This window comes from Megachile rotundata, chromosome 10 (assembly GCF_050947335.1).
Source record: "Megachile rotundata isolate GNS110a chromosome 10, iyMegRotu1, whole genome shotgun sequence".
Classification (NCBI taxonomy): domain Eukaryota; kingdom Metazoa; phylum Arthropoda; class Insecta; order Hymenoptera; family Megachilidae; genus Megachile; species Megachile rotundata.
In genome coordinates, this window is record NC_134992.1 from 5,785,344 (window position 1) to 5,806,216 (window position 20,873).

General features: G+C 38.1%; 2 protein-coding genes across 3 annotated transcripts in view; one reads left to right on the top strand and one right to left on the bottom strand.

The window, feature by feature from the left end:
• Nucleotides 1-505: 505 nt before the first annotated feature.
• Nucleotides 506-3,590, top strand: DNApol-epsilon58 (DNA polymerase epsilon subunit 2). Its single transcript, XM_012298246.2, has 5 exons — nucleotides 506-809; nucleotides 892-1,435; nucleotides 1,528-2,211; nucleotides 2,523-2,857; nucleotides 3,440-3,590. The coding sequence occupies exons 1-4, from the start codon at nucleotides 742-744 to the stop codon at nucleotides 2,796-2,798; spliced, it is 1,572 nt and encodes a 523-aa protein (XP_012153636.1). The 5' UTR covers nucleotides 506-741; the 3' UTR covers nucleotides 2,799-2,857; nucleotides 3,440-3,590.
• The window catches only part of Hph (HIF prolyl hydroxylase), a 38,983-nt gene continuing 21,038 nt past the window's right edge, over nucleotides 2,929-20,873 (bottom strand). Inside the window, exons 3-5 of one of the 2 annotated variants that reach the window (XM_003700160.3) lie at nucleotides 17,368-17,487; nucleotides 4,909-5,119; nucleotides 2,929-4,339 (exon numbers count right to left, since the gene is read on the bottom strand). In XM_003700160.3, the coding sequence (XP_003700208.2) occupies nucleotides 4,308-4,339; nucleotides 4,909-5,119; nucleotides 17,368-17,487 (363 nt within the window). In that variant the 3' untranslated portion in view covers nucleotides 2,929-4,307. The remainder of the gene's footprint in view (nucleotides 4,340-4,908; nucleotides 5,120-17,367; nucleotides 17,488-20,873) is intronic. The other variant, XM_012298245.2, reaches the window with a different exon arrangement.

A 20,873-nucleotide genomic window follows, 5' to 3' on the forward strand; every position in this document is an offset into this window, starting at 1 on the left:
CAATAAAAAGTCAAGTTCACCTTCTTCATCATCAAACTCACCAAGGTCATTTGAAGGTCACAATATAATACATTATTGAACTTTCTTTCACAGAAACTACAGTGTTATAAAATCAAAAATAAATTATACTGTTTAAAAGAAAATATAACAGTTTGCAGTTAATTCAAAATCGACTAACTATTGCTTAAAACCATTCTTTTTTAGATTATTACATATAGAAATATGAACATATGAATGAATATATAATTTAATTATAATTTATTTACAATACACAATTATATAGAAAAATTTTGATTCGTCTTTTTTAGCAATTATAGGTTAGAACAGTAATAAATAGGTTATGTATCCATGTACTTTAAACTGATTGGATAATCATATTTCAATTTTCTACAAATTCTATTTTGTTTCTATAATTACATAACTATTATTAATTATTTATTGTCGAATTAATTGTAAAATTAACTACACTGTTCTATATATAAAGAAAATTACACGAAATAAGTTTATGACATTTATTTATGAGTTTAAGATCACATACACACTTACTCACGTGGTAGTAAAAAGGCGCGAAATCTTTGTCACAACAGTTTCATTCATAAACATCAGTGACTTTTGATGGATACGTATGACTTTTCTGTGTTATGCATTTTACATGTTATTAGAAGTTTAAAATCATTAAAATATAACATATACTGTAAGTAAATATATGTAATGTAATTGTTTAATCGCAAGATACTAATTATGGCTGATGACAAGTTAATAAAACAAGTGCACAGTACTTTTTCTTTGTATGGCCTTGTCCTTTCAAGGTATATACATTTTTATATTTTACATATTATGTATAGATTTTATAGTTCAATTTTTATAGAAATAAAATTTGTTATTATCTAGGAAGCTTAGTGTTTCACTTGCTAAAGAACTTTTAAATGTGGAAGAAGATAAACGCTTATCTTGGCTAACACAAATAGTAGAAAAAGTTTTAACCCAAAATTTAAATGATCCACATGTTACTGTTGAAAATCTAAAATTAGCAATAGAAGAATGTATAAGACCAGATACATTGAAAGCTACAGAAACGGTGTTAAATGTGATAGATGCATTTGATATCCCAAAAATTAAATATGATTTAAATAAAAAAAAATTTATTCTGTCAACTGTTGCACCAGACCTGTATGCTGAAGCACAATATAAATCTGAAATTTTTAAAAACAGATTTGAGTTGCTTTGGTATAGAACTTTAAGACATGAATTATTCAATCCTCCCAGACTTGGTGAAAAAAAGGATGATTGGATCGAGTTAGTACCAATTGAACATTTATTAAGTGAAAGTAAAACTGGAAATATTTGTGTAATGGGGCTTTTAACACAATTAACAGAGGGTCAATTTTATTTGGAGGATATGGGAGGAACCATTAAAATTGATTTACGAAGAGCAATATCCTTTAAGAACTTAAAAATAAAATAATTACATGAATTCTCTTTACGTACAGACTCTTCTAAACAATATTTTTCTTAGCATTTCAATACAATTTTCAGGATGGTTTAATTATGGAAGCTTCTGTAGTAATAGCTAATGGAGATTATAGAGATGGTGTTTTATATGTAGAAGAATTAGGATTTCCACCAGCAGAATCATCTTATAATGCACGTGTAGACTTTGGTGATGCCAACACATTTGGTGGGCCTCACAATCTATCCTTAAAATTTTCAGAAAAATTGAAACATTATGAAGAAAGCAATAAGGATGGAATGATTATTTTTGTATCTGAAGTGTGGTTGGATGATATCACTGTTTTACAAAAATTCAGAACTATGTTAGCAGGATATGCAGAATGTCCACCTATAGCTTTTGTATTATGTGGTCATTTTTTAAGTTTTCCGGCAAACATAACAAGTGCGCATAAATTAAAAGAAGGGCTTAAAGATTTGCGTGATATGATAATGCAATATCCTAGTATAAAAGAATCTTCTAAATTTATTTTTGTCCCTGCATCAGATGATGTAGGATCACCAAAAATTTTACCGAGATCACCGCTTCCAAAATATATTACTGAAAATTTTAGGAAAAATATTCCTGGTGCAATATTCACCACTAATCCATGTAGAATTCAGTATTGTACGAAAGAAATTGTAGTCATAAGAGAGGATATTTTAACAAAAATGTGTAGAAATACACTTAATTTTCCACATACAGGGAACATTTATGATCATGTAAGTATCATTCATACTTATTAGGGATGTGTGGGTAATTTGATATATCAAATAGGTACAAGTAGAATTGCATAGAATACGTATAGGAATTTTCAAATTTTTAGATTTAAAAAATTTTAAAAGTATCAGAGTTTTTTTGTAGATTCATCGGATCTCGCCCGACGTCTTCCGACTGAACACGAGTCCGTAATCTCGTGTGTTCGCCCGATTTTTTCCGATTTGACCCGAGCCCGTTATCTCAGCTACCCACACATCTGATATTTATTGATGTTTGTCTACAAATTTTTTATTTAATTTATGTAATATTTCAGTATGCCAAATCAATTATTTGTCAGTCACATTTGACTCCTCTAAGTCTTTCGATAGTACCGATATACTGGAAACACGATCATGCTTTACAAATAAACCCGACGCCAGATTTGATTGTATCTGCGGATAAATTTGAGTCATACGAAACGAAGCATTCTAACTGTCACATAATTAATCCTGGATTATTTCCAAAGAACGACCACTCATTCAAAGTATACGTCCCGTCGTTGGATTTGATCGAACATTGTGCTATTCCAAAAGATATGGATGGGATTTAATTATGAATGCCATTTAAAGTATCAAATAAATGAAATACAAATGAGCGAAATATAACGCAGTAAGGATTTTTTTTTCAGCAAGGATATACAATTATATAATTCATAAAACCTTTCGTTCGTTCATGAACAATTACATGCCAATTTTGTACAATATTTATTTTCACATCACAATTCTCATCAGTTTTACAATACTTTAAAAATGCGTATTCAGTTCATAACTTAATCCACAACAATTTTTACTACTAAAATAAGAGCATATTAAATTAAGTTCGACCATCAAAAATAACTTAAATCACTCGTTAAGGATACTGGGTGATTTGTTGGTCCTCCGTGTCCTATAATACAGTGAAAGAGAATTGAATAACTTACTAACCATAGTCTTATCGATCAAATAAGTTTAATAATATTTAACATAATACACCTCAAAAAAAGAAAAAAAAAAAAACTCAACACTCTTTTTACTTCTCTCTCACATTGACTAACGAAGTTCGTTTTCTCAGACTTTCTATGTGGGACACAGGAAGTACGCGTTTATTATTTTTTTTCACTTTTGCTTTCTTATCGATTTATATAAATAGATACATACAATATTAAACACAGTGTTTCTACCGTTTTTTGCAATGTACATAACAATCTTACAGGTACAGACTGGGCCCCGGCATATCTCAATTCACTGCGCTGGAAGCATAAGTTAATTACTGGCCGTTTCAATCAAACATCAATATAAGGATTATAACTTCGTAGAACAACGTGTAACACATTAGATGCGATAATAAAATGATGATGATACAATTCGTGAATAATTACAATCTCGTGTAACCAGCTGAAACGCTCTATCATCTATACAGAAGTTAAAGGGAACAAATATATTTAAAATATATAATGATCAAGACAATTTCATCAAAGTTTTGCGATAGAAACGTTACTTTTATTATTTCGGATCGCTCCATTTCTTTCACGCGACTTTCACTCTTGTCTTGCACACACACAATAAACAAACACACACACGCATACTGTTTTTTTCTGTACACTATGTATCTCAGCAATCGCAAACGAATGCCGCACGAATTCTTAATGCTCCAAATTTTCGAAGCTAACAAACTTTCAATCGTGGCAAGCGAATGCTAAAATTTCATTTACTTATCAAACATTCGATTAGAGTGTGAACGTTAAAAGTGTTAAGAGTAACGCAGATTATAATAATATGTATAATTGTGAATCGTAAGAGCTACGCGCACTTACTTATCGAATATATTACAGTGCCGCAACGTAGAAAAAAAAAAAGAAAAAAAAGATGAACGCGCTTACATCTATTGCACTTTCTTAAAATTTCGTTTATAATCCAATGTTCGTACCACCTGCGATCGACTACATCATAATACAGAATAATACATAATTGTTTATGTACCAGTGCGTTCTTCGTGTAACTATGCACAAGCGTATAAGTTCAGCTAGAAGAGTTACACTTTCAGTCGACGGATGGTATAACGGCCTTTTAAACTCCCTGTCTCACGAACTCTCCTTCTTCGCGTATAATTCTCCTGAAAAAATTAATAAATAGAATTTAGAACTTATACAATCTGATAATAAAATTTGCATTTGCGTCATTTTTAACCTGAAGAGTACGGGGACTTTCGGTTTCCGTTTTAAATTTTAATGTGAAGTTTGGAATTATTGGGGTGCTGGAATTTAGGAGTTATAGAATATTGGAATTGTGGACTTTGAGATTTTAGAATTTTGAAAATTAAGAATTTGTTCATTTCAATTGTATGAAATACTATATTAAAAACTAACGGATTATAAATAATATTCTCAATAATGGATGTTGGTCAGAGTGGCCATATTTTTTAATAGATTTTTAATATACTTCCAGTATATTATTTAAAAAGTCAATATAAAAAATTTCACACAAATTAGTGCAAATGGTTAAACTAACTTTGCTCTATATAATATTAAAATACCACAAGATACACATAAAAAGTTCTTTTAATGAATTATTAGTGGAAATTCCATTTCATCATTTGCATTTTAAAATGAGGCTCCGTACTCAAAAGGTTAACTCAATTATTCAGAATATTAGGATTTCTGGTTACAACAAATATATACACACTTTCTCTTTGATATCTTCGACAAGCTTGATTCCTCTCCTCGGCGTCAAAGTACCACAAAGTGATTGCATATCTGGTCTTGTATGCTGGTTGTACTTCGTGCGGATTTCTCCTGTCAGACCAGAAGAACAGTATCCTATCGAAAAGAGGTTCAATATTCGCTACTTGATCACGCCATCCTTCCGGAAATATCCTCAGCAGACCACCATTTTTCTATAAACACAAAATCAAGCATAAATTATCATAACTGATGACAAAATAATATGAAGACATAATACAAACAAATTTATTTCCTTTTCTATTCGTGATTCATGGTTTATTCTAAGGTATTAATAAATCTTGAGTAAAAAGATGGAAATATCGTATAATAGAGGTTCTTTTAGAAATATAAGGTTTGTGAACTCTCAAATTTCCGAATTTAGATTTACGAACTTTTAGGTTTAGAAATTGTCAAAATTACAGATTAAATTAGTTTAAAATTGAGAAATTCTCAAGTGTTTAAATTTTCAAATTCTTAAATTCTCAAATTTCCAAATTTTCAAATCCTCAAATTCTCAAATCTAGATATTTCCAAATCCTCAAATTCTCAAATCTACATATTTCCAAATTTCCAAATCCTCAAATTCTCAAATCTATATATTTCCAAATTTCTAAATTTTCAAAATCTCAAGTTCTGAAATCTTCAAATTCTCAAATTTTCAAATTCTTAATTTCTAAAATTTTCAAACTCTTCAATTCGCAAATAGAATGAACAATATTTAATCCGCCAAAATCAAATGCATTTGGTTGCACTAAAACGTGGATTTCATAACCGAGAATAATATTTAGAATGAAACGTTTATTTACTCAAAACCGATATTGTCTTTCAAAGTTATAATCTGCTCGAAACTTTCGAAATGTACTTGTATAAGATGGAAGGTAGACTTTGTAGACGCACAGTATATCACGTAAGACATTGAACATCCTGTGTTTCTACATTCTCGACGGCAGCACGTGTTTAAACATCCCTTATTTCACGCGTGGGTCACCGTAAATATTGCTCAAGCGACTGTTGTATGTACCGTGTTACATGAAGTAGCTCACGTAGGCCCTAAACGCCCTTCAAGCTCAATCTCTTGCCCTTTCTACGAATGTTCTCTCCTTCAACGTTTAAACGACCGTGAACCGTGTTAAATATATCTGGTGAAGGAGAAATAGTGTTCTGTTTACGAAGAAAATTATTCTAACCTTAGTAATTTTTGGTTGATTATCGACATAGATTTTTAAATATTTATATTGTATTTTAGTTATATTTACTGTGTTATACTTTTTTTACTTTACTTATAAGATTATACTTTACTTATATTTATTGTGTCATGCACGAATTATGGTTTATTTATATTTACTGTGTTATGAATGAATTATACTTCATTTATATAATACTGTGTTGTGAGTTATACTCTATTTATATTCACCGTGTTATACATACATTATAAATATGGTAATATAAATCTATCAATAGACTTTTTTTAAGTAGGTAAAAAGTAATTTACTGATGTCATAAATCTTATGAAACATACGATCAAGGAGTTAATGTGAGAAACTAGAAATAAATTTGTAAATTATGTTATTAGAAATATATTTGTATCGTAATTTAAATAAGATGTATCGTTTCTGTTTAATAACGAAATATGTCGGTATGTTGGTTTGTTAGTATTGCTTTTAAATTAGGTACCTTACGTTTTATGGAGGAAAGATAAATTTTGGAAATAATTAATAAATGTGAAGAATTATTAATTCTTCCATAACATACATAACCTAAAATTTTACAGACTTTAACCGTCCTTAACGAAGATTACTTAAAGACAAAGTTTTAATGCTTTAGTACTACAAAAATATAATGGTATAAAGATATAAAATATAGAAAAATTTAAACTGTCTTAAATGTAATTCATGCATTTTCATTCTTTAAGTACCATGAAATGTATAATCCAGAAAATATGTCACGTTTGTTAAAATTTAAGTACCATTGTATGATTCCATTGTTGCGTATCTATTAAACTTATATAATTCAAAGATAATACAAAAATAGTAAACAGATTATCGAATCGTATACTATTACCCACTTCTGAATATTAAACCTAGAGATTTAACTTTGATAGGTCAAATATAATCCCAAAATGATATGGTTTAATAAAAAGTTTCTCTTAAAGTTCTCTTTGACAATATTCAAATCATAAATTGGAGAAAGATACATTTATATTTAAAAGAAATAGTTACGAACCACTTGATAACTCACTGATTCTATAATGACGTCATAAAGAAAACCACCTTGAAACACCTTACTATTTTTACGACATTTATGTCATCGTTAAGCGGACGAAATTTTACTAATGATTTCACTTTGACGAAGAAATTACAACGGGAGCTTGATATCTGTATCTCGGAAGGTAATCACGGTAGCTGATAAAAGAATTATCGACTGATTGATTGAAACTTATCCATCATGTTATCGCTATGCACACTGTTCAAAGCAATTAAAGGATCAGACTTTTAAATACTTTAACCTTTTCGGAGATATTACTATGCGTTGTAGGTAATTTCCTTATACTTTTTTAATTCAGTAAAATATACAAATATTTCAAAGTAAGTAAAATACTCAAACAGCTGAAAATAAATAAAATATAAAAATATTTAAAAATAAGAAAAATATTAAAAACAAAGTAAAATATCCTAACAGTTGAAAATAAATAAAATATAAAAATATTAAAAAATAAATAAATTATAAAAATATTTAAAAGTAAGTAAAATATAAAAATATTTGAAAATAAGTAAAATATAATTACATACAAAATTTGTATAATTAAAATAAATCATCTTTGATAAAATAAGGTAATTAAAATATTTAAACCAATCAAAGACAGTGATAACAAATTATTGTAACAATGTTTGAAACACTAAAAATAATACTGTTTCAATAGCAGAAAATTGTTGAAGCAATTAATTCAATTATTTCAAGTTATAAATGTAGTATACTTTTTATATTTCCTTCATCTGAAATTAGTCACCGAATAAAATTAAACATTTTCGAAAGACATAACAATTCTGTATAACAAATAATCAACGTCATCGAAGTAAGAGGATATCGTAGAAATTAATTGAACAGATGACCCAAAAAGTCATCTGTATCTCAATAAAAATTAGCTTCGGGGTATAGGTATCTATCAACGTCTTTTTTTTCAATCCTTCAGTCTATAAAGTAACGTATCAACAAACATTAAATCAGTTTTAACTTAATTCGACGTAAAAACTAAACAGCACTAAATGAAACGAAATTGAAAAATGATAAATATGTTGAAAAGGTTAAAATGTTATTGAATTTGCATAAATATGACAGTACTTAATGAAGTTTGGTCTCAAAGATATTAAATAACAAAAAATTGAACCTACCATATAATACAAGTATAGTCTCAAGTAAAATTAAAGTTGTAGCGTACAGGAATAATTGTAAAGTGCGACAAATAAATTAATTGTATTCAAAGAGAAATCAGACAAGAAAATCCTTAGAATTCCCTTGCGAAATATAATAGAATAGATGGAAATAATATTTAGCGTCGAGAACATTCGAGAAAAGCGAATACTTCAGTCTAATCGGAAATTCTGTCGCGATGCGAGAGTTCGTAGGCCGCTCAGCGGAGCGAGAGGCAAGGCGCGACCCGCGAGCCGCGAGCAGCGATCGCGGAACTTGGCGACGCGTTGTTGATAGCTCGGCCGCAGGATAGCAACCGGCCTATATAAAATAGAGTCGCGCGCCCGGAACGGGCCTATTTGGCAGTCTGGGAGAGAGGACGAGGTAAGTACCATCGGCCGCTCTCGGACTAGCCTAGGGACTCCGGCAGGAGAGATCGGCGAAAATACCTGGTCGCCTGCTGGAGAAGGAACTTAGCTGTTAGGGAACTCCGGCAGGAGAGTTCGGCGACCAATACCTGGACGCCTGCTCGGAGAATAGCTAGTAGGGAACTCCGGCAGGAGAGTTCGGCGACCAATACCTGGACGCCTGCTCGGAGAATAGCTGTTAGGGAACTCCGGCAGGAGAGTTCGGCGACCAATACCTGGACGCCTGCTCGGAGAATAGCTGTTAGGGAACTCCGGCAGGAGAGTTCGGCGACCAATACCTGGACGCCTGCTCGGAGAGTAGCTGGTAGGGAACTCCGGCAGGAGAGTTCGGCGACCAATACCTGGACGCCTGCTCGGAGAGTAGCTAGTAGGAAACTCCGGCAGGAGAGTTCGGCGATAATACCTGGACGCCTGCCCGGAGAGTAGAAGTAGAGGAAGCTCCAGCAGGAGAGTTCGGCGAAACACTCCTGGACGCCTGCTTGGAGCAGAGTAAAGAGAGACTCCGGCGGGAGAGTTCGGCGATAATACCTGGACGCCCGACCGGAGGTAAAGGTTTAAGACCCCGGCAGGAGAGTACGGCGAACCCCTCCTGGACGCCTGCCGTGGGGTAAAGTTTAAGAGACTCTGGTGGGAGAGTTCGGCGATAATTCCTGGACGCCCACCCGGAGATAACTGTTGATACCCAGGCAGGAGAGTACGGCGAAACCCTCCTGGACGCCTGCCTGGTGAATAGGGGGAGAGTACGGGAGTTTGTTCCTGGACACTCGGTCGACATGGAGAGTTCGGCGAATATTCCTGGACGCCTGTCGACTGAGAGAGGACAGAGCATCTCCTGGACGCCCCAGGTAAAGTACAGGAGAGTACGGGAGAAAACTACTGGTCGCCCGTTCGGAATGGAGAGTTCGGAGAGAATACCTGGACGCCATTCGAACGGGAGAGAACAGAGTTACTCCTGGACGCCTGGTTGACGAAAGGAAAAGATTAGATAGAGAGTAAAATATAGGGAAGGAAAGAGAAAAAGAGAGAGAGAGAGAGAGAGAGTTATGCATTTGTATGTTCTTTGCGTAAATAAAGAAAGAAAATTTGTAACTCTGTTAATTCTTGTATGCCTCTCCTAATATCCTTGAATAAATATTCCTATTTTCCAGAATTCCTGATTTCCTTTCGATTACCTTTGTCTGAGTATCCTATCCCGAGTAAACGATGGCTACAAATCTGGCGCCCAACGGAGAGGCTCTGAGCCGCGACCCATCCGAGGCAAACCTATCGGCAACTTCCATCCAGCTTTCCGGATCCCAACTTTCCCAGATCCTGGAATCCATCCACCATTCCAAACCATCGGAGGAGGGAAGTTTTGCGAGGTGCACGGCTCGCTTCGACGGTCGGCAAAATTACAACTCCGTCGTTGAATTTATTTCAACAACATCAATATTTAAGGACATCGAGCACATCACGGAAGAGAATGCTCTCCGTGGTTTGCCCCTTCTTCTAGAAGGTCATGCGGCGACCTGGTGGAAAGGCGTTCAATCAACGGTAAAGTCTTGGAAAGAGGCCACCGAATTGATTCGGGCAACGTTTGCCCCAAGAAGACCTGCCTATCAAGTCTATATCGAGATTTTCCGGACAGTTCAAGATGCAAAAATTCCTACGGACATGTTCGTTAGCAGGAAGAGGGCCTTGCTTGCTGAACTGCCTGATCTTCCCCCGGAAAATGTGCAGCTCGATATGTTATACGGATTGCTCCGCTTCCATCTACGAGAGCGCATCCCACGGGAAGTAATCACCTCGTTCACGGACCTCGTGGCCAGGGCTCGTGACATCGAAGCATTAGAGAAGGAAGCCCAGCAAAACGCTCCTGACATCCACTCCGCAAGAAAAGGAACGGACCAGCGGTGGAAGGACCGTCCACGCTGTGGAATCTGCCGTAAATTCGGACATGCTACCATCGATTGTCGTCACCGAAAATTCCAGGCTCCGAAACCGAGAACCGAGCAGCCACAAGCGAGAACAGAAGCAGCTATGGGAAACAATCGACCACCTCTCAAATGCTATGGTTGCGGGAAAATTGGCTTCGTGAGAAGCAAATGCCCGCAATGCAACACGAAAGCAACCCCAGCAGCTCCGACGAAAGCCGCCTTCTGCTCATTGAATACCGCTGAGCAACCGAGACCACGGCCCACGGTTTCGATCAACGTGGCCGACGAGCAAGGACTGGCCTACTTTGACACTGGTGCGAAATGCTGCGTAGCCAGCCAAACGCTGTACAAATTGCTCAAGGACAAGAAGCAGGAGTTTTCAAGAAAACGCATGCAAGTCGCGTTGGCGGACGGCAATCCCAGGATGCGAGACGTGCTGGTTACTGAACTTTCTGTGAAAATCAAGGACAAAACTATCAAAGCGAAGTTTATCGTCCTACCCAATAGCAGAGACAATCGGACGCTCCTGGGGGTAGACTTCCTGGAAGATGCAGGGATTATAATCAACGCGCCGCAAAGGAGCTGGCACTTTATCGAAGATCCGGACAAAAACTACGACTTCGATAATGAAATCACACTGGCGGATAAGGAAAACGAAAATCCGAATAAGAAAACTGTCTCCAAGAAGCCTACAACCAGCCTGCAAGGGTACCTGGACGAAATCGCCGAGGAATTCAAACCACCTCCTCCATTGCTAAGTCCCATTGCAAGTCCGCAGAAAGGCGCCAAACGCAAATCAAAGAACGAGTGGACGGGAATTGAGAAATTATTTGAGAAATGCCTAAAAACCGGTGAGTCGCATAGAGTCGACATTGCAGCCGTCGACATATGCGAATTAAGGGAGGACGAGGCGGTGAGTATAAATACAGATCAAAGAGAAATGATACAGAACATGTTAGTAAAAAACGAGGACCTTTTCCGAACAGAGGGACCACCGACGGCTGAAGCAGTTCACCGAATAATTACTGGAGATCATCCACCCATTGCAGTACCACCCTACCGCCTACCACCAGCGAAGAGGGAGATGCTGCAAGAAGAATTGCGGAAAATGATGGACTGCGACATCATCGAGGAGTGCGATTCTCCTTGGGCTGCACCTGTGGTATTAGTACCAAAGAAAACCGGTGGAATTCGAGTATGCGTGGATTATCGACGCTTGAATGCAGTCACCGTCAGCGACTGCTACCCCCTGCCACGGATTGACGACCTACTCCATGCAGCCAAGAAAACTGCCTACATGACATCTTTGGATCTTCAGTCAGGCTACTGGCAGATCGGAGTACGGCCGGAAGACCAGGACAAAACGGCATTTACTACCCCATTTGGCCTTTATCGATTTAAACGCATGCCGTTTGGGTTGAAGAACGCCCCTGCGACCTTCCAGCGTCTCATGGACCGCTTGAAAGCATCGTTGGGAACACGAAATGTACTGGTCTACCTGGACGATTTACTGGTCCTATCGTCCACGTTCGAGGAACACCTGCAAGATCTAGAGGCCGTCTTCAACAGGCTCCGGAAATTCGGCCTGCGAATGAATCGAGAGAAATGCCGATTCTGCTGTCAAAATATTAAATACCTAGGACATGTTCTCACGTCGAAAGGCATACAACCCGATCCAGACAAAACCAAGGCCATTCAGGACATGAAACCACCGAAAAACCTGAAACAATTAATATCATTTTTGCAGACGTGTTCCTGGTACAGGCGTTTCGTCCCCAATTTTGCTAGTGTCGCAGAACCGCTGACCCGACTGACCCGGAAGAAGGCCACGTGGGAATGGAGTCCTCAACAACAGCAGGCATTTAACAACTTAAAAGGGGCCCTCACGAGCTCACCGATTTTGCAGACTGCGGATGAAACAAAACCGTACACGCTTCGGACGGATGCGAGCAGTTATGCAATCGGTGCAGTCCTTCTACAGGGGCAGAAGGAAACGGAGCATCCAGTAGAATATGCCAGCCGCCTATTGACATCAGCCGAACGCAACTACTCGACCACTGAGCGCGAGGCTCTCGCCGTCGTCTGGGCAGTAGATAAGTTCCGAGGCTACATCGAGGGTGCTGAAGTGACCATCGCTTCCGATCATCAACCCCTGAAATGGTTGATGACCCTGAAGTCACCGAGCGGACGACTTGCACGTTGGGCATTACTCCTGCAGCCGTACTGTCCGACCATACAGTACATTCCTGGGCGATGTAACGTAGTAGCAGACATGCTTTCGAGATTGCCAACGGAGCCGTGGGACGACCAGGAAAGGGCTGATATCGGAGGCGTTGCAGTGGACCTGCCAAGCCGAGGAAGCACCGTGACGAGAGAACAACAACTCAAGGATGACGACCTGAGGACTATCATCGAGGCGTTGGAATCTACTGTAGACGACGACGAGCCAAGCAGATGGACATCTCGGGGTTATTTCCTCAGCGAAGGGGTACTGCACCGATACTCCCCCAATGCAGATACCGAAGAGGCGCAGCTAGTCATCCCGGCACACGAGAGAAAGGATATTCTAAAATCCTACCACGACGACCCAACAGCTGGACACTACGGAACTCAGCACACACTGCATAGGATCATCAACCGATACTATTGGCCAGGAATGGCCAGGGAAGTAGCTGAGTACGTCCGGTCCTGCATCGAATGTCAGCGTTACAAGAGCAGTAACCAGAAACCAGCTGGTCTAATTCAAACTCCCGTGATGCAAAGACGATTCGAGGTACTGGCTGTGGACCTCTTCGGGCCTCTACCTGCTACATCGAGAGACAACCGATGGATCCTGATCATCGAAGACACCGCATCTCGATGGGTGGAACTCTTCCCATTGCAGCAGGCAACATCCGAGGCATGTGCAGACACCCTAATCAAGGAAATATTCCTGAGGTTTGGACTGCCGAGACGGCTGATCAGCGACAATGGGACGCAGTTCATCAGCGGGGTAATGCAGCAGGTAGCCCATTGCCTCGGAATTCAACAGGCTTTCACCCCAGTGTATCATCCCGAGGCCAATCCAGTCGAAAGGAAGAACCGAGATCTCAAGGCACAGCTTGGAATTTACGTTGGAAACGACCATACAACCTGGGATGATCAACTTCCTGCCATCCGTTTTGCCATGAATTCGGCAAAATGTGAGACAACTGGGCATTCTGCGGCGTACCTGACCTTTGGAAGAGAGCTGCGAACCGTTGACGATACCAATCGAGACCTCAAGCAGATCGTAGAAGCCGAAAATTTCCTTCCGGAAATTACTCCTAAGCTTCTGGATTTAGCTAACACTTTGCGTGTCGCTCAGCAGGTGCAGGAGGAACAGCAGGATCGGCGTAAGCGGTACGCTGACCAACGACGACGCGAGGGACCAGAGTACCAGCCTGATGACCTCGTCTGGGTAGCCACCCATACATTGAGCAAGCGGCAGCAGCAGTATTCATCAAAGCTGGCGCCGAGGCAGGATGGTCCATACGTCGTCAGAAGGCGAATTGGTGCATGCAGCTACGAGTTGCAGACCAGGGAAGCTGAGCCAGTGATAATTGGGGTCTATCACACCTCAGCCCTTAAACCCTACACTGGAGTACGAGATGGAGTACCTGCACCAGTCGTGCCGATCCGGAAACGTGGACGACCACGGAAAAGAAGGAGAGCAGATGAACCTGGACCGAGCACTGCTGATGACGACTACACAGCCTAAACTCCTGGACATCTCATCGGGGCGATTTCGTGTCCAGAGGGGGAGATTGTAGCGTACAGGAATAATTGTAAAGTGCGACAAATAAATTAATTGTATTCAAAGAGAAATCAGACAAGAAAATCCTTAGAATTCCCTTGCGAAATATAATAGAATAGATGGAAATAATATTTAGCGTCGAGAACATTCGAGAAAAGCGAATACTTCAGTCTAATCGGAAATTCTGTCGCGATGCGAGAGTTCGTAGGCCGCTCAGCGGAGCGAGAGGCAAGGCGCGACCCGCGAGCCGCGAGCAGCGATCGCGGAACTTGGCGACGCGTTGTTGATAGCTCGGCCGCAGGATAGCAACCGGCCTATATAAAATAGAGTCGCGCGCCCGGAACGGGCCTATTTGGCAGTCTGGGAGAGAGGACGAGGTAAGTACCATCGGCCGCTCTCGGACTAGCCTAGGGACTCCGGCAGGAGAGATCGGCGAAAATACCTGGTCGCCTGCTGGAGAAGGAACTTAGCTGTTAGGGAACTCCGGCAGGAGAGTTCGGCGACCAATACCTGGACGCCTGCTCGGAGAATAGCTAGTAGGGAACTCCGGCAGGAGAGTTCGGCGACCAATACCTGGACGCCTGCTCGGAGAATAGCTGTTAGGGAACTCCGGCAGGAGAGTTCGGCGACCAATACCTGGACGCCTGCTCGGAGAATAGCTGTTAGGGAACTCCGGCAGGAGAGTTCGGCGACCAATACCTGGACGCCTGCTCGGAGAGTAGCTGGTAGGGAACTCCGGCAGGAGAGTTCGGCGACCAATACCTGGACGCCTGCTCGGAGAGTAGCTAGTAGGAAACTCCGGCAGGAGAGTTCGGCGATAATACCTGGACGCCTGCCCGGAGAGTAGAAGTAGAGGAAGCTCCAGCAGGAGAGTTCGGCGAAACACTCCTGGACGCCTGCTTGGAGCAGAGTAAAGAGAGACTCCGGCGGGAGAGTTCGGCGATAATACCTGGACGCCCGACCGGAGGTAAAGGTTTAAGACCCCGGCAGGAGAGTACGGCGAACCCCTCCTGGACGCCTGCCGTGGGGTAAAGTTTAAGAGACTCTGGTGGGAGAGTTCGGCGATAATTCCTGGACGCCCACCCGGAGATAACTGTTGATACCCAGGCAGGAGAGTACGGCGAAACCCTCCTGGACGCCTGCCTGGTGAATAGGGGGAGAGTACGGGAGTTTGTTCCTGGACACTCGGTCGACATGGAGAGTTCGGCGAATATTCCTGGACGCCTGTCGACTGAGAGAGGACAGAGCATCTCCTGGACGCCCCAGGTAAAGTACAGGAGAGTACGGGAGAAAACTACTGGTCGCCCGTTCGGAATGGAGAGTTCGGAGAGAATACCTGGACGCCATTCGAACGGGAGAGAACAGAGTTACTCCTGGACGCCTGGTTGACGAAAGGAAAAGATTAGATAGAGAGTAAAATATAGGGAAGGAAAGAGAAAAAGAGAGAGAGAGAGAGAGAGAGTTATGCATTTGTATGTTCTTTGCGTAAATAAAGAAAGAAAATTTGTAACTCTGTTAATTCTTGTATGCCTCTCCTAATATCCTTGAATAAATATTCCTATTTTCCAGAATTCCTGATTTCCTTTCGATTACCTTTGTCTGAGTATCCTATCCCGAGTAAACGATGGCTACAAAGTGGATAAATATATAAACAGTAAAACATGAATATATTAATTCTTTATTTTAAGAAAAGCATCTTGCATAAATATGACAGCACTTAAGGGGAGCAATACCTTTAGACAGATGAAAATAAGCTGATATTTGTGAATTTTTTTGTATAGGACACCTTTATTTAGCATTTTCGAAATTTCAGGTATAATTTATTATAACTATTGCCTATTACAGAATATTTTCTGTTTTGCAAAATATTTAAAAATGCCGGAATTATGACAATCCTTTCTGGAAGTGTTTTGGCGTGTCTCGTGAATCGGCGTGGGTTCTAGCTTTAGATATATTGATCTGAAGCAAGTTTGCAGACAATGTTTCAAAAACTAACATTCACAGTTAGTAGATGAACCTCAGAAATGTGCAAAATATGTAAAATTGAAGAAATGGCGCACTTTTAAAGAAAAACTTTGAATCTTATTAAAAATTTTTGCAATGTTTTGCAATAAAAAGGACTTTAATGTTCAATTTATTTCATACATTTAGGCTCATATGTTAGATAGTATTGTCATGGATATGTGCAAAAAATTTGAGCACGATTGATAAACTAGTTTTTGAGTTATTAGCCACGTCAATTTTAAGAACGTAGTTTTGAGAAAAACGCATTTAAAGTTTCAGTCCTTCGCATTGAACGCGTGTATACCCGCGGTGCTAATCGGTCATAACTTCCAAAGGGCTTCGTATTTCACTTTAAAATTTTGAGACAATATTTTTAAGATGTTACACTAACATTTTATAGACAAAAAAAATTTGTAATTTTTTAAGATACTAAAGGTATTGCCCCCCTTAATGAAGTTTGGCCTCAGAGATATTAAATAACAAAAAATTAAATCTATCCATAATACCAGTATAGGTACTTCTAAGTCAAAAATAAAACGAACAAATAAATAAACAGTAAAGCACGAATATATTAAATCTTTATCTCAATAAATATTGTTATTAAAGAAAGGAACTAGTGAAGGGGTCAAACTTAGCAGTTTCAGCGTTAAAAATGCAAGAATAATAAAGATAATTCTGCGTGAAATAAATACGTGTCCTAAGACGTGGGTGTACGAATACACACACGAGTATTTGATGTTTACGATTGTTTTAGCGCCATTGCCAAACAATCATATAAATATATTCGACGCGTCGATAAATTTACTCGTAGCAGTGTCGCAAAGCTAGGAAAGCATCCAGAAAGTAGTTCGATGTCTAAAACAAGATGATAAAACGTAATATATCTTTACCTTGATATCCCAATCCCGGTTAAGATAGTAGATAGCCGTGATGCATCGTCCATCTCGATTAGGATTGTCCACGTGTTTCACGTAATGCGAACCATGACCAGGATAACAAGCCACCATCGCCTGGGAAAAATAATGCAACTGTGTTACGTTTGATCGAGGAAACTTTAATGTCCTTGGGAGTTCTGCTCGTATATGGATCTACTCTACCGAGCAATCACCTATGTTTCGCGGAATATTGACATGAACGATGTGTTGCGTTCTGTAACAGAAGCGTGATTGGGTTTTTTTTTGTATTACGGCTGGTAGAAAAATATGGAATGAAATTTAGAAACTTTTGAAGTTATAATATTTATTTTTTGATTTTGGGAATGTTATGTTGAGAAATTTTGTATTTGTTAATTTGGGAAGTTAAGAAATTTTGTATTGATTAATTTGGGAAGTTGGAAATTTCATGTTTATAAGTTTGGAGATTCAAAAATTTGATATTTATGAATTTGAGAATTTACAAATTTGGGAATGTAGAAGATAATATTTATATTTTTGGGAATTTAGAAATTCAATGTGAGCGAGTTTAAGAATTCTCAATTCTCTAATTTCTCAATTCCTTATTTCCCAATACCTAATTTCCCCATTCCCCAATTCCTAATTTCCTAATTTCCTGGTTCCTTAATTTCCCAATTACCTAATTTCCCAATTCCCTAATATTCCACTTTCCTAATTTCCTAGTTCTCCAATTTCCCAAATCCTTAATTCCCCAATTCCTCAATTTTCTAATCCCCCAATTCTCTAATTTCCCAATTCCTCATATCCCAATTTCCTAATTTCCTGATTACGTAATTTCCCAAATCTCTAATTTCCCAATTACTTAGTTTCCCAATGTTCTACTTTTCCCAATTCCTAAATCCCCCATTTCCCTTATTTCTCAATTTCATAATTTCCCAGTTCTCCAATTTCCCAAATCTCTAATTCCCCAATTCCCAATTTCCTAATATCCCAATTCCCTAATTTCCCAGTTCTCTAATTTTCCAAATCCCTAATTCCCCAATTCCCTAATTTCCCAATTCCCTAATTTCCCAATTCCTTAATTTCCCAATTCCCTAATTCCCCACTTCCTTAATTCCCCAATTCTCTAATTTCCTAATATCCCAATTCCCTAATTTCCCAGTTCTCCAATTTCCCAAATCTCTAATTCCCCAATTCCCAATTTCCTAATATCCCAATTCCCTAATTTCCCAGTTCTCTAATTTTCCAAATCCCTAATTCCCCAATTCCCTAATTTCCCAATTCCTTAATTTCCCAATTCCCTAATTCCCCACTTCCTTAATTCCCCAATTCTCTAATTTCCTAATATCCCAATTCCCTAATTTCCCAGTTCTCCAAATTTCCAAATCCCTAATTCCCCAATGTCCCAATGCCCCAATTCCATAATGTCGTAATTCCTAATTTACAAATACCTTAATTTCCCAATTTCCTAATTTCCTAAATTTCTATCTATCGTTATTTTCTGAATTCCCCCAATTTCTATTCCCAACATTTTCCTAATTCCCCAAATTCCTATTTGCAACATTTACCAATTCCCACATTCCCGAATCAAGCTCCCAAATTTTTAAACGCTATTAGGTCACATTTAATATCGAAAGTTAACTCTGTTAGTGAAATCTAGGACACCCAGCCCAACCCACACAAAAATCCTAGTTACGCCAATGAACATTTCGTCGATTAGCAAGCGTACGGAATCGTATCAATCTCCGTGTGTCTGTACGTGTACGCGTGGAATTTTTGATGCAATTCATCAAGCTGGAAAAATACGGCAACCGGTATGGCAACAGGGAGTTTCAAACGACCCGTTTCGCGAAATGTAAACCGACATTAATAATCGCTTATCAACGTCAGACATTTCTTTTCCCTTCTATTTCTCTTTTTCTTTCGATTACAAACGAAAATGGCAAGAATGTCGTTGGTCATAATCTCGTATTATCCGTAGTTAAATAAACGGATTCAATATGGAGTATCTTTCTTCTTGAAATACAATAGTTTTTATAGTCCGACGTTTCATCATTCCCTGCACTTCGCTTGTATAATTAATGATTTTGAGACACTTTATCGGACGTCAAATTATACGGGCAATTATTCAGCGCATCAAAGGATATTATCTGTCAGATAAATTTTTTGCCGCAAGAAATGACATGTTTCTCTCTACATTTTTACATTCCGTAGATACTACCATTTCAAGAACATTAAAATAAAAACGACAAGTACTTTAGTACTTTTAATCGGTGCCGATTAAGCTGGTAATAATAACATTCAGACAACGCAATCGAAACGACCTATAAAACACAAACAATGTTAATCAGTTTTTTCAACGATTTTCTACGAGAACAGTTTGATACAATTTTCTTATCTGTTTTCGGTCTGACTTTCTAACTTGTGTCTAGTTCAGAAGTTCGTTCGCATTTTGCAGGATATGAAAAATTGGTAAATTCAACGAATGTACAATCGCTCGTGAAAGTATTCGCTGTTCGGTTGCATTCCAATGTGGTGATAAATCAAATGTATGTGTTCAGGTCGAATTAATGAAATACAGTAGACTTTCGTTATATTGCCACATGTGGACGAACCTTCATTAACATCAGGGTCTACCATTTTTGGGGAGATAGGGAGTTAGAAATCATTCGAATGGTCTTTTTTTTGGAAATAATAGCGAGAACTATTGATTAACTGTGGAGGTTAATTATTGATAAGTTGTAGAGATTAAATATTTATTAATTGTACAGATCAATTATTGGTTAATTGTAGAGATTAATTATTGATTAATTGTAGAGATTAATTATTGATTAATTATAGATATCAATTATTGATGAATTATTGATTAATTGTACAGATCAATTATATGACTTGTACAGATTAATTAATCATTTATCTCCACGATAAGACCGTAAATTAATTTGTACCAAGTGTTAAATAAAATAGAACATGGTACAAGTATTAAAAAATGACATAATTCATGAGTAGCCCTAATACTTTAGTTAAAATCTAATTTTTAAAACACAACTCTAACATGTAAATGAGCGTATTATTTATTAACACTCTGAGATGCAAACCAATACTTTTGTAAGATATTGTACTTTCATTCGATCAATTATATATTCACCGTCATTATCAATGAAACTTTATCATCCTACGAGTGATTTCTTAATTTCTTCCTTATAAAACAGTTCAAATTTCATTCAGAAACAAGTAAAATGAAGATAAATATACTGCTGAACTTTTGGACTTATCTGATAATTATTATTGTAATAGTTTTGTGTGAATACTCACAAATTATTGATAACATTTGCTCTTCTATCAAAGATAAATACAGAATTTATTTCTTCAGTTGCATTCTTGTTAAGTCTACACATTTTAGAAATGTAAAACAAGTATAAAATTATATAGAAGAAACTCTTTTTGTGGTATAATACGGTATATAATAAAACGATTATCAAAATATTTAATTTGTAAAATTT